General features: G+C 38.1%; 1 protein-coding gene across 1 annotated transcript in view; it reads right to left on the minus strand.

The window, feature by feature from the left end:
• PRTG (protogenin) overlaps nt 1–14,224 on the minus strand; it is a 73,684-nt gene that overhangs the window by 26,717 nt on the left and 32,743 nt on the right. Inside the window, 3 exon segments of the mRNA XM_057372095.1 lie at nt 8,802–8,990; nt 9,866–10,171; nt 11,192–11,356. Coding sequence (XP_057228078.1) covers nt 8,802–8,990; nt 9,866–10,171; nt 11,192–11,356 — 660 coding nt within the window.

Below are 14,224 nucleotides of genomic sequence, written 5' to 3' on the forward strand. Positions count from 1 at the left end.
AAAAAAAAAAAAAAAACCCACAAAAAAAACCAACAAAACCTGGTATTTAAAGTTCTGTTTAAATCTAGAAAAGGTTGCATAGCAGGAATGTACATTATAGTTCCATTTTCTGGGGTTCTTTGGTTTGGTTTATTTTGCTGTTTTGTTTAAGAAACTTTATCATTTATCTGATTATTGCTGCCATCGTTATTTGCTTGCCCATTTTTAGCTTTAAACAGGAGGTAYACATTTAATTTAATTTCCAGTTTCAAGAAATTAAGTCTTTATTTAGTGGTCACTTTTACAGCTATCAAAATGTATCTATTACATATTCATTGTAATACTTAAAAACATTTCAAAAACAACTCTGAGGCTTTTCATTTAAAGTCAATTACTACTTTCTTGTTGCAAGGAGTGATCAATATGTCCTTTTCACAAAGCAAATTTTAACCTTCAGCTCCAGCAAATGAACAATGAAACACTATTTGCATGCATCCTAACTGTTACTCAATCAACAYGACACAATCTCCCAACTGAATTCCCACACAGGTTTAGCCCTAAACAGTGGAATTCCTATCCCAGGAACACAGAGCAGCAGAGAGTATTTCCTGAAAGATTCTAATCGCTTTCCCACCATCAAAAAGTTTACTTTTAAATGGTCTGAAGACAGCACATTCTGCTTTACTACAGGTGGGCAAATTATCTTGCCAGAGTGCAAAAAATCTMTCCTCCCTCTTTGAAGGATTTGAAGTACCCTTGATTCCAGTCCTTCAAGTTGTGACACAATTAATCTGATGCCCCGAGAAAAACATGCATCCAACTCAGTTATGGGGACAGCTGATAMAGAGACAAAAGTCTCCCAAAATGAGGCAAAACCATTCACGCTGCTGGAGTGGGCACATAGAATAAAATCTCYCCTGTTGCCTTAACAAAGTCCGAATATTTACATTATTACCTTTAACACAGCTAAAAGGCATTGTCCCAAACAATGACACTTCCCTCATCCTGACAGCTCACAGTATCTCTTTAGAGCAGGGCTTAACTTGTCTTAGCACTCTATTTTGATTTTTTGAAGTACAGTCCATTCAATCTTTACTCTACATTTGAGGATCTACTCCCTCACTGTGTCCTTCCCCTCTACAGAGCCACCAGCTTGGGAAGTTAAAAGTCAAAGCATGTTTAAATGAGGATGTCAGCACTATTTTCCCAGACAACTGAGTTCAAAGTGCACCAGAGCACGTTCCAGAACRTTACATGAAAATATGTTAGAAAATCCATCCAAAACACAATCTACCTGTTTATGAAAGATCCTAATTAAGAGAGCAAGAATGAACATTTCTGACCCAAGATTAAGTGCTTATCATGCTGACAAACTAATAGTTTTCCATGAGTTTTAGAGGCATTCCATGACTCTGAAGATAATTCAAAGAAAGCCTGGAGAATCCTCTTCGTAAGGGTGTCTCATAAAGAACATTTTTATCAACACCAAAAACAGTTATGCTACTACTGCAGATGCTACAAGTGTCAGTATTCCATCACCTACTGAAGCTGATTAATGGCTAAATTGGTAATCTAGAGAGGCTTGATGGTATAATTTAAAATGGGCAAATATATTAAACATTAATAAAAACTTTCCACTAGAAATGAAGAAATGAAATGAAAGCAAYACTGACTTTCAAAAAAAAAAACYAYKRGYAAAAGTAACTGTGATGTGATTTTTWAAAAGTCATAAATTGAATTTCTTAAATAGAGGTAAATTTAAATTCTGATRGAAAATATATGACAAAGAACAAAAAATAAAGTGAAAATATGCAATAATGAYACAAATCTGCAATACTGCACAAAGCAAAACAAATAATGGCAGAACAACACAGGAAGGAAGGCATTACAACTTTTTACAGATGTATCGCTTGAACTGCATGAAAGGTATGCAGCATTAGCAGCTGACAGTTAACTGGCTGCTCCCCAGCAAATGTGCTCAGAACAAGCTGATATTTATCTGGGATCCCCACTCAGTCGTGTGCGAGTGCTTAAATAAAGCTTCACCCAAGACACAGCTGTTGAATGGATGCCAGGCCAATAAATTCCAACAAAGGGCACAGAGCCCAGCACCAGCCTCAGTTTTGCCCAGTAAGAATTCAATTTACAACCTGAGTGAATCGATTTWTCACCTAAAGACAGCAGGGTAGTGTTTTCCTCCCTTGAGGAAGGCACRGCCAAGCAGGTGAGTGTGGAATAATCGGTGTTTGCTCACCTCGTGCCAGTGTTTGCACTGTGCAGCCTCCCAGTATTCCCCCAGCCCAACAAGAGCAGAAATGCTGCACAGGACAGAGGTGTGATGCCTCCTCTGCCTCTGCCACTCAGCCTGCTCTTCCACAAGCATGGATGGCAAATCTGAGCCTAAAGGGAGCTCTCTGTTGCAAACAGACCCAGAGGAATTAGTGGCATTGACACACTGGAAATAAAACATTTCGTGACAGTTTGTAAATCACAAAAAAACAGAAAACCTAGCTTGATCTCTGTTTACATTTACAGCCTGTAAAATGCAGTATGTTCCTTATATAAAAGAGATGAAAGCTTATCAAAGCAGCAATTGCTTTGATATCTTACAGGTAAAAAAGTTACAGTGTAATTAAGCCCCCTCCATTCTCTCTTCTAGTCTATAATCTATCTTTCAAAACCTGAAAGGAAAGAAAAAACAGGAAAAAATTATATGCAGCTAAGCCATGTCTGCATTTAGAAGACAGGCTCTTTTAGAGTGGTGACAGATCTGTCTTTCACGATTATGAAGGAAGGAATGTGTGTCTCTTGTTTATTGACGTGCCACAGAAGTGCTATCATAGCAGCACYGGGCAAGAGCTTGGGTTTGTTAACTACAAACACACATAATCTGCCACGTCTGGGAAAGAGAAAGGGTCWGAGTCAGCTGAGGAAGAGGTTGATTTTGAGCATACCCAGTTTACTTTTAGGGCTTTTGGTTTTATTCCTGCACAATTTGACTGATTCCTCCCCCCTCTCCCAGCAAATCCCTTATGTTTTAGCTGATAAGTAGTAGTAGCAAGGCAGTTACACACAATCAGGAGAATTGACAGATAAGAGGTTTAGTTTAAGGATGTAATCAGCATGAGTAAACACTAGACTGACCCTGCTGTAAACAGTGGAAATAAATGATAATATTTGTCCTGGTCACCTACTGAGCTATTACACACTTTCCACTATGTACCAATGTAAATATAATTACTACAGCATATACAGCAGACAGTGCTGTCATCCAATTTTCCAAGCAAGAAAACTGAGCTTCTCATTGATCTTTATTAAGAACTAATTTCTGATTTTTTTTTAACAGAGCTGTCTTTTAGTCAAATCAGCATTTCATTAACTGTGGGTGTCTGATCTGATGTAAAATACCTCAAGCAGTAAAAAGTGTATCTGTTATACTAAATCATATTTTCTTTAATGTAATTTGAGGACAGTTAACAGTGAATTTTTTTAAAATTGAGTGTTTCTCAAGAAAGACCTGCATTTCTTTCAGATCACTTCACGAAACTGTAGGGATCCCTAGCTCCTTGAATTTGTATTCCAAGCTAAATTCCATACTAATTCATACAGAAAAAGTAGTACCAATTCCCATATACACAATTTTCAGTCAGATACAAGTATGTGAGACTACATTTTGATACCAACAAAGCACGGGATAAAACTGCAATGATAGCCCCAGCTTTCAGAAATAAACACATTTACATCAACACAAGGACAGCACATGATGTTCCTTCTCAATACTTCAGTATTTGCAGTTCTTAAGAAAGATAGCATCAACACTGTCAAAGACACCATTAAGTTTTTTAAACTTACATTTTTCAGCACRTTCATTTGCAATATGGTGCAAACGAAAACTTCTCTGTCCTATCCGACCATCCTCTCAAATGCTTTATGAAACTTTAAAGCACTTTTAMAGAACCATTGCAAGAGACTCTTGCATGACACGCATCAGGCAGCTCAACTGGAGAAATTCTTTGCCCTGACTCTTCTTGCACACCCTTATTCAATTTTTATAGACTGCTGAATGACCTTGTCATTTTTGCTGCCCTGGACTAAAGCTTAGCTACAGTCATTGCTGTAACACAATATMAATAGATCCCAGGGAGATTAAACAACTGAAGGCCAAGTCTCTGGGGGAATCCTGAGTGTAGCAGGTAACTGGYTAATTATTCGGTAGAAGCTCCCTTTCCAAAGGGAAGTGCCATGCAGGGCCACAAAATGTGCCTTTGTGTCATTTGGGCTGTGACGAATTCTTGGAAATATTTTCCAAGTCAAGGAACATCAGCAAATGTTCTTTGCTTTATTTCTCTTCCCTGTAACTGGGAAGAGGTAGAACATAGAAGAGATTCCAGGCAGAGAAGCTTTTCTGATTCAGACCAAACTTTTTGGAGTACATCACACACACGTGTCTCAGAGAATCTAATTATTTTTCCTCAAGTACTAGATTGGGGCAGGGAAAAATGCCATTGGGTAATGTAACACTGGGATAACAGGAGAAGCACCTCATGTTAAACAGTTTAGATGATCCCATCAGAACAGAAGCACTCCCAGAGAGAAAGTTTGCAGTGTCTCTAAGCCTCTCAGGAATCACCAACCAATTTATCCATTTGATGGTTTATTTTCTGCAGATCCTCTCCATTTCATGGCCACCCAATCACTTGGAAGCTTCTGCCAAGTGCCCCTGCAGCCCCAACCCCTGGGGAGCCAGCGGTGCCCAGCAGAGAACACTGCAGTCCTGGAGGGGCCAGGGAAAGGCTCCCCATGCTGCAGGCATTGTCACCAAAGCAAACAGACTTGTTCTTCCATCCCCTAAGGTATGTGTGTGAAGGAAGGCACTGTGATACCATCAGCCAGCAAAAAGAAAAGAGTAACTCCAGAGCGTGTGCACACTTCTGCCCATGTCTCCTGGCCTCAGGGTTTGGGGTGCATTCACTGAGACCCCGTGTCTGCCTTGTCACCAAAGTGTGACTCGGTGTACCTGCCAGCACTGAGGSTGGCACAGCCCCCACACAGCAGCCAGGGAAGCATGAATTAGCAGAGTGAATTCTTGCTTTCCTCCCTTCCTCCTAGGATAGAACGCTTGGAGGATAAAGGCACACGAACATGCTGCAAACCCCCATCACCAGTGGCATTCATTTAATTAATTACCAGCATGATAAGAACTGAACAACAAAATTCAGAGATGAACATTTCCAGGCAGCTTGAAAAACAGTTGTCATGTTAGAGCATCAGAACTGATCATGCTTTCTTGAGTTTGCTAACCAAGAAGTTGAATTTGATTTTATCCTCTGAGATAAGCTTCAGATAGGTTCTTCTGAGTCATTGCCTTTCTTGTTCAGGCTCCACTTTTCTACCAATGATACAGCTGCAAATGCAGTGAGCTCTGACTGGCAAACACCCCACTGAGCACTGCAGAGACACCAATATCATGGTGACACAGATGTGTATGCACATGCTTAAAATACTCTTTGGAAAAAATAATCTGAATACATCTAAAAGGGGAGATGAGCTTCTCTGGATTCTCTCTTTGTTTTAACTTCCAAGTTTTGCCAATCCCTCTCTATTGCACAGGAAGAAGGTTCCCCAACAAACTCTTCCACCAGAAAAATGCACTTCAACTTCTGAACACACATTCTGAACCATTACAGAAACAGAACCTCTACCAGCAGACTTATCAAGTCTCGCAATGAAAGACTTTCTGTGAGGGAAACATTTCTGACCAGAAGGAAGTAAAGGAAGCACTAAAAATAGAGGCAAAAATGCATTGTATGCACCCAAGGCATTTGCTCCTGTGGCAAATTCAAGTGATAATGGAATTTTACACTAGACTAGGAAATGGCCTGCTATTGAAAAATAAATGCAAAGACCTTTAACACAAACAAATGTCTATGTGAAACTGTGGATATTTATTTTGAAAATAAATGATTAGATCATTTAATTCTATTTACGTGTTGACTATCATGTTAAATAACCCAGTTTAAAAATAAACAGAWGTGACTGGGTAGATTTACTTCTGTAAGGGAGGTCACTTCTCAGAACACAAGGTAGGAACCAACCAGAGACTAAAACCATGCAGCATGATCCTCATACTGCTACATTTCATGTTCAGTCATTGTATCTATTTCACACTAGCATTGATGATTCTGCTTTATCAATCATAATTATCCTTCCATTGAGTCCTGCAGACATTTGCAATCATTTAGAGTATTATATCAAAGCTGTCAACAACAAAGCAATCAAGAGTGCTTGTAATAACAATGCTGATGTTCTCTTTGATTAGAGACTATCATGAACTCTTGTTTTAAATACACAGATCTTACACAACTGGCATTTGTACCAAATMTGCAGAGAGCTCCATSGACAGACATTGACCCTGCTCTAAASGTGACTAGAAGTCTATCTGCAGTTTATTAACCAYGCAAAAGAGCAGGGAATGCTTTCTCCTTCAAGTTTCACATTTGCAGTATGCTACTAATTCCTGTAGCTCATAATGAAGACATCTATTTTAAAGACTCTGTCAATAAATCAGTAGTTTAGTGTCCTCAGGAGAGGCAAATGGATGACAGAACATCAGTCCTCAAAGTCTCTCTCCAGTTCATGAAGAATCAGTTTACCTTAGTCACAAACCCAGTGCAGCGACTGCCTTGTTTCACCTCAAATTATACCAGGTAGGACCACTTCCTAATAACCAATATTTTTTATTTTTAAATGCATAAATAAATAAATGCACTGGTCCAAATTACTTAGATTATTCACAAGAAATTTAAAAAATGAACAAATCAATCCCTTTTTCATGTGTGGCTGTGACTCCAGCCTTTGTGGGTTTACATACTGCATACAATTCCACCTGCTATATTCTCAAGGTGTGCAGCTGCCAGAGGCAGAAGATTGGCTGTGCACTACTCTCTAAGAAATRATTTAGCATGCCCAAGTATCTCAGACAGGCAGTTTGGCAATGGGCAAACACAGCAGTCAGACATGCACTATCACTATGAGAAGTCTGTGTGAACTTTCCAAGCTGCAGCCTAAGTCATCATCTTAGCAGTGGAAAATCATGACCTAATCAATTTTCCTCTGCTGAGTCTTTTGTAGATGTAGTGATGAATGCCTTTTACTGTAAATGCTAAAAAAAAAAAAAAAAAAAACCCAAACAAAACAGAAAAAAAAAAGCAAGGAAACTTACATAGGAAAACTTCTCATATTTGATATGCACTTCAAATAACTCAGTACATCCCATAAAAAAAGAGATGACTTCTACTGGAATTATTAGAAAAAAGTACTCTTCCAYGAACCTAGCCTACAGCAACACAAATTATGTAGACGTGAGAAATATAAATTACAGCAATCAGATTATCTGGAACGTATCATGTTTTGGTCACCATACTTAGATACTGAGATTTATGATAAAGCAYAAACACTCCACACATCATGTGCCCATGACTGAAGAGTTAAATCAAGAACATGAATTCTTCCTTCTTGCAATTCAATTAACCGTGGCCATGCGAAAGCTGTAATTTCCCAAACTCACTTTTCTGTCACATGCTTACTAAAAAGAAAATCTAACGAGAACACAGAGATAATATACATTCTCATATAATTCTGTAAAACAGTATTTACATCTGAGGAGTACTAGTGTACTGAGAAAATCCATATCTTGTATATCACATTGTTATTAAGTCTGCATGTRTTTGAAATTACAGCTTTGTGTTGCAGAATAAAAAAGAAAAAAAATGGTTTATTTCTGTCCTAGGACACACAGACAGCACAACCTTTCTCCCCAGTGCTCTTTTGTCTCGCAGCTCTGTTAAACAGTCAGACACTGCCAGATGCTCTGGCTAGAAATGGCCACAGATGGTCAGTTGTCCAGTTAACAGAGCAGAATGCTCTTCTCAAATCTCCCCTAAAAAGCTATCTCAGCTGCATGCAAAAGATGAGACTCTCTGAGCATAGTTGAGAAGCCGTTTGACCTAGTTAAGACTCCAGGTCAACTTTGATAACTTARTCAAGACTAATTCACCACAATACCACCAAGCAAATCATCTCAACACATTTCAAACAGCAAGTGCTACGTCCTATATTATTTTTGCTGATTACATGGTAGATGGCATATTTTGATGAAAGAAATTCTCAGTTCTATATATAAATGTAAGTACCTTCTACCTAGGGCTGACCCCAACACATCTGTAGTAATACACACTGCAAGAGCTACAGGAGGAAACAGAGTCAGGTGACCAATGGAAAGACTCCAGTGGGACTCAGCAAGCTCTGTGTCCTAATATTTGTGYTCAGTCCTGCAAATATTTACCAGGATTCCCTAAAAATATTAGCAGGATTATAACATGCACAACTTGCTTCTATGTTGAACAAGCAGTGCTTCAGTRYAACTGTGAACRAARACTACAAGTAAGAGAGAAATAAGCYAAAAAATATCAGAGATACTATGGTGTTTTGTATTAATCTTTCACTCTTCCTAGATCAGACCTAAATACAAAAAAGTTAAAAACCCCTGTATATTAAAATGAACGTTAAAAAGATATGTCATTTACTAGTAAGTTTAGTAAGCTCTGTATCTTGTGATAAGTAGTTGGGTGTCCTTCCAACTTACACAAGGTTTACCAGATCAGGTTATCTAAGTGTTATGCAACACATATTTTGCGAGAGGATTATTCCCAAGCTTGCAAAGCTTTTTGCTGGGACCAAACCTGACACTGTTGCCTTACAGGCCTGATGATTTAAGCTGTCTCTGTCTTCCAAAASAGTTGAGAAATATTTTCTCCACTCACCCAAGCCACTGACAGTGTATTCCAGGTCKCTGGCATCCAGCAGAATTGGGCCRTTCTCCTGCTGCCCCTCCTCCTTGTAGTAGAGTTTGTATCCCTGGACCGCTGCGGTGTCCTCAGAGTCCTGGTGCCACTGCACCGCGATGGTTGTGCAGTTCATGGGCTCCAAACGCAGCTCAGGAGACTTGGGAGCTGGGGTTASAGAAATAGATTTATATCATATTCCTATGTTCCTGAAACGGCTATTTTTCATGCAAAATTCTGGATGTCCCTCAGTCCAAGCTTCACTCAAGACTTTGATTCTAACTCATCAGTGTATTCAAATAATTATTTCTTTTTTATGATGTCTGACTTTCTATAACCTAAATCCAACAACTTAATTTAGGATGTAACAGAATAGAAACAGTTTTCAATTCTGCATCTGAATAAATAAATAATTTAATTCATGAGTCGGTTTTCTTTAAGCAAAAATTAAAAAATTCCAAAGTTAGTTATAAAATTACTTCCTGTTTTAAATGGAGCCAGAGTAAATATTATGAACAATAATATCACACTTATTCAATTTTAATAATTCACTACATTAGTCAAAACTCAATTAAATACAAAGCAGGATGATGTGGACTATAGCTAAGAAATAAACTTAGATTTGAATTTTACAGTTTTCAAGCTCGTTGTGCAAAGTTGAATGCTCTTCTGCATGACATTGGTGAATAATAATGAAATCCAAAGCTCAAGTATAACAAATTAGACTTAAATATCAAATTAATTTGCATATTCAAAACATACGTGCATTTTTTTAATCATACACATACATTCATCAATTCAGATCCTTTATTAGCACATCACACTGCTAATGTGTGGTGTCCCAGTTTGCAGCAATGTTCAGTTTACATTGAACAAAATGGTACAGCAAACTCTAGCACATGTTTGTGAGCTGCTCAAATGTTTTAGCTTTTAGACTMATTTTCTTCTGTTCTATATAATTTGAATTWAAAAGAAAATTWAAAAAARAAAAMMCAACAACCCCAAAAGCATTGTTGTTCAGTGCAAAACATGTTTAGAATAACCTTTGACACTTGTGGCTTTGGGAGTTCGGTGCGAGGTCCACAGCGAYGCCTCTCCCCAGCCAATCCTCGTGGCAGCGGTGATCCGAACCAAGTAAACGCTGTCGGGTTCCAGACCCTCGAGCAAATACTCATCCAAAGAGCTGGGGAGCTCCAGCACTTGGATTTTGGTCTCAGTGCTGAGGCGGAAGGACAGACGGTACAGCACCACCTGGCCCCTCCTGTATTTCGCAGGAATTGGCAGCCAGGATATCAGAATATCTGTAGGACTCTTGCTCGTCAAACTGATCTCAGGAGCTCTCAAGGGAACTAAAAAGGCAAAGACAAATCTTTAGCTCAGGGAAAAGACAGAAAATTTTAGTCTGATACCTCAGCCTACAACGAGGTGTCAGTAATACAAGACTAAATAATCCAGCAAGTTTTGTAGATTCTTGTTTAACGATAACTTGACACTTGTCACACTTCTCACCTGCTGCATGCAGCACAACCTAAGCAAACTTTTTATGTCTAATGCTTTTGACATTTTCTTCCTTATTACTGCCAGCAGTAACCAAAGGCAATCAGCACCTGACTGGTCTGACACACAGCCTGTCCAGGTGAAATGCAGCAGCTCCAGCCGAGAGCTCAGACAACAGCCTGTCCTGCTGAACACTTGGTGCATKTGTAAAGAGGGATCTAACTCCTGACAAAGGGACAGGCAGACAACCAGAAATGGCAATGTTCCATGCTGTCAAAGCTTAACTCTGTCAGAATTTATTAATCAGTTCTAATGATCTACACTAAACAGTTTGTTGTTGCCATATTCAGACTAATTAAATCACCGCACAAAAATAAGTCAGCAGGGTCTTCCACAAAATTCTGATTCTACTGAAAAGAGCACATAGACACAAAAAAAATCCAAAGCAAAAGGTTACATTTTTTTGGTATAGCAAATTTTTATTTCAATTTTCCCACAAAATTTGCAAATGATGCCCTGGGTGTGTGGCTTGATCCACATTTCAGAYGCCCAAGAGAAAATCATAGAGACTAAATCCTATGCTACTGTCAAATTCCCATCATCAAGGGATTCTTAAAGATTTAGATTAGTTATTAACATGATTTAATGAAATGTCTTTCAACACAGAAAAAGACTCTGTGTAATATACACTGTTGCCCTGTCAGAATGTCTTTTTATTCTCATTCCTTTCATGAGCTGGCTGCCTTGTACAGTGGTATCCAGAATTCTCACTTCTGTCAGTAGAAATTTGAGACTCTCAAGAAGTGCTGCCAATGGATTTCACAATTCTACTCGGTGCAGATAAACACATTCACCAAAATAATTTRTCTTACCATCTTCAAGGGTGTGCTGAGTCACATGATCTGACATCTGACTGGCTCCCAGAGGCATGTAAGCCACAATATAGAAGGTGTAGTTGCTGGCTGGCTCCAAGTCATCAATAATGTAATGGGTTGTATCATTTCCAATGACCACTTGGTACTCTTCATTATTTAAACCTGGTGTTAGTCAAACAAAATTTCCTGAAAATCATCGGACATCACAGGAAGTATTTTGGCTTTGGGGTCTTACAAAGGTAATTTCCTGTTCTTCCCCAGCCTACCTCTATTTTTTTCAACCCTATTAAGCAAAAGCTCTTTTATGCACAGGAGTAACTGTGTCTTGCTGTAGTATAGGTTGTGGTGTTTTAGGATTTTCCTCAATAAGGGATGCTGAATGAAACTCTAAATCCTATTTAGCAATAGTCACAACAAACTGTGCCCAGTGTACAGTAACACAACAGACAAGCTCTAATAGCCTTATCATTCATACACAGCTTCTAAATCTATTTGTTTAGAGTTGGGTTTTTTTCAAAACCTATTTACAGAGTCTTTCTATAGCAGACTGCGAGGAATGTGAGGGCTCCACTCCATCAAAAACAAAACAAGCACCCTCCTGCCCCCCAAAAGAAACAAACAGAAAGAATTTATTCAGCAAAAGGATCTCATTTTAGCCTTGCAACTTCTATTACATTTGATTGACATGTTTTTTATTTTAATTTGGAGAAAGGCCAAAAAAGAACAGACCAGAATAAGCTTCAAAAATGTTTGGCTCTTTAGTAAGTTGTTAAAAAAGAAAAAAAAAAAAACCTGTCAGTAATTCACGGTAAAATATGCAAAACAATGCATGCAGCAGTCCTTGTCTTTGTTGGGCTTTATTCCTATAGAGGAAGGCTATAAAGTGGACCAAGTGTGCTGAAAGCTGCTGTGTTAACGAACAACTCACACCAAGTGCACGTCAACTTAATCAAAACCCTGTAAGAGCCAGCTCCTCCTCTTCACTACTGAATTTATAAACAAAACTAAAGGCAAATTCCACCATTAAGTTTTCCCACATTTATGAATTAACTTGATAGCATTTTAATTAGACAAGATTACGAGCATCTCACAACAGACTAGTTAATGGCTTGTTAATTAGGAATTGCAAGGCACGATTTCTGACCTGCTAAACAAGATCCTTGAGCTCAAATTAAAAAGACTTGTTCTCTCGTTGAATGGATTGCTAGGCCTCATGCAGAGGCCCTAATGAAACAGCCATAATAGAGAACAAGGCTTGCCTTCCACCACAATCAGTGTTCCCTTTGTGCCTTTTCTAAAGCACTAACAAGGAATTAACACACTACAACATGCACGCTCATCAGACCCTTATTCTTCTTGCTACTATGACCCCGATTTGAATGTAAAATATTCTGCTAGAAGAAACAAAAAACAAACACACAAAACCCACACCTGTTAGTTTCTTCAACTAGCTTGATTAAAACACTAACTTTTTTTTATATATAGAAGAGAACCTGAGCTTGTTTTTACAGTGAAACATTGGAATACTTGAAATGTGAAATGCAACAATATGTGATGGTATCTTTTGTATTCAAAGCACCTACCACATTTTGATGTCTACAAAAAAAACTTTTTAAAACTGCACATGATTCATGCMTTATCCAGTTTTGCTTTCTGTTTAAAGTTTATTGGATCAGAAACATCAGTAAAACTTAGGAGACTTGGCACTGTTTTCCACTGGCAATACTATGTCTTTACTCACACTTGCAAATGAGGTTCCTAACTAAAWCAGGAGAGCAATATGTCTATAACTTYTTTTGTTTATACATCTATGTTTGTRAGAAGCTTGAAGCAAAGACAAAATCTAGTTAAGTCAGATATCTGAGATAATTTTTAACCTTCATTAGGGTCAGAAATAAGGTATGAAGTTGGGGAAAGACAAGCTGAAAGGAATAATGAAAGCAATACATTCATACAAAATATTTACTTTATTACATAATTATCCAGAATTCTTAGAGTAAATTAGAGGTTGACAATGTCAACAGTCTATGTTAGCACTTCCATGACCTGGTATTTTGTGAATGTCATCAAAAGATTTTCCTTAATATTTAATTTGCATTTCTTTAAATGTAGTTGTTTCTAAATTCACATTAGAGAGATGGCTGATGTGTTAATTTTTCACAAAGGCATTTCCTAGACTCTCACTAATGCCTCTGATATGAGGGCAACATCCTCAGAAAGGTTTACAAGCTATCCTTCTATCACTTACAAAGCTATTATTTTTACACAAGTGCAGTTCACTAGCCTTTGAAGCTCAACATTTTTCTATAAAATGARCCAAAAGTGGGGTTTATGTTCTGTGTGAATTTCTGATACTATGCAATCATGTTACAAAATTAAAAATGCACGCAGATCACCTATGTTTTGAATCCCACCACTGTAAGTGCTCCTCTTTACACAGCCCTYTCTACTCTCCTTGTGTGGATTTTTTCACCAGTGTGAAAGGATGCACAACAACATTACATTAAATAAAATGAACAGCACAAGGCAGTCAGGAAAGGTGAAAAAAAAGGGTATTTAAGAAAGTAAGTTCAAATAAATCAGAGGTTTCTGTTTGGTTGCTTGTTTTTGTTTGAAGTTCATTTTTTTTTAAATCAAGACAAGCTGTAATCTCATTTCACAAAATATAACCATTGGATGAGCAAGCAAATAAGGCAGGGATTGCAAAATGATTTTTCAAAAAAACATTTTCCAGAAGACACCTCCTTTCACTACTGTGCAAGAGTATTTCCTGAACAAATACACACTTCCCCAACGACACTTGTCCAGTTCTCTTTGAAGTTATCTGGTCTATGCTCTCCACAATTATCCAGGTAACTTATCCAGTGTGACTTTATTCATATTAGCTTTAAGAGGGGATTGTGAGCACAATACCTCAGTGACTGAAAGAGAAGGGGGTGATTTCCCACACCTCTTGTTCTCATTATCTTTTAAAACTCTTTCCTTCCTTCCTTCCTTCCTTCCTTCCTTCCTTCCTTCCTTCCTTCCTTC

Source organism: Malurus melanocephalus, unplaced genomic scaffold (genome assembly GCF_030028575.1).
Source record: "Malurus melanocephalus ecotype Western Australia unplaced genomic scaffold, MMel_1.1 scaffold_163, whole genome shotgun sequence".
In the NCBI taxonomy this organism is placed as follows: domain Eukaryota; kingdom Metazoa; phylum Chordata; class Aves; order Passeriformes; family Maluridae; genus Malurus; species Malurus melanocephalus.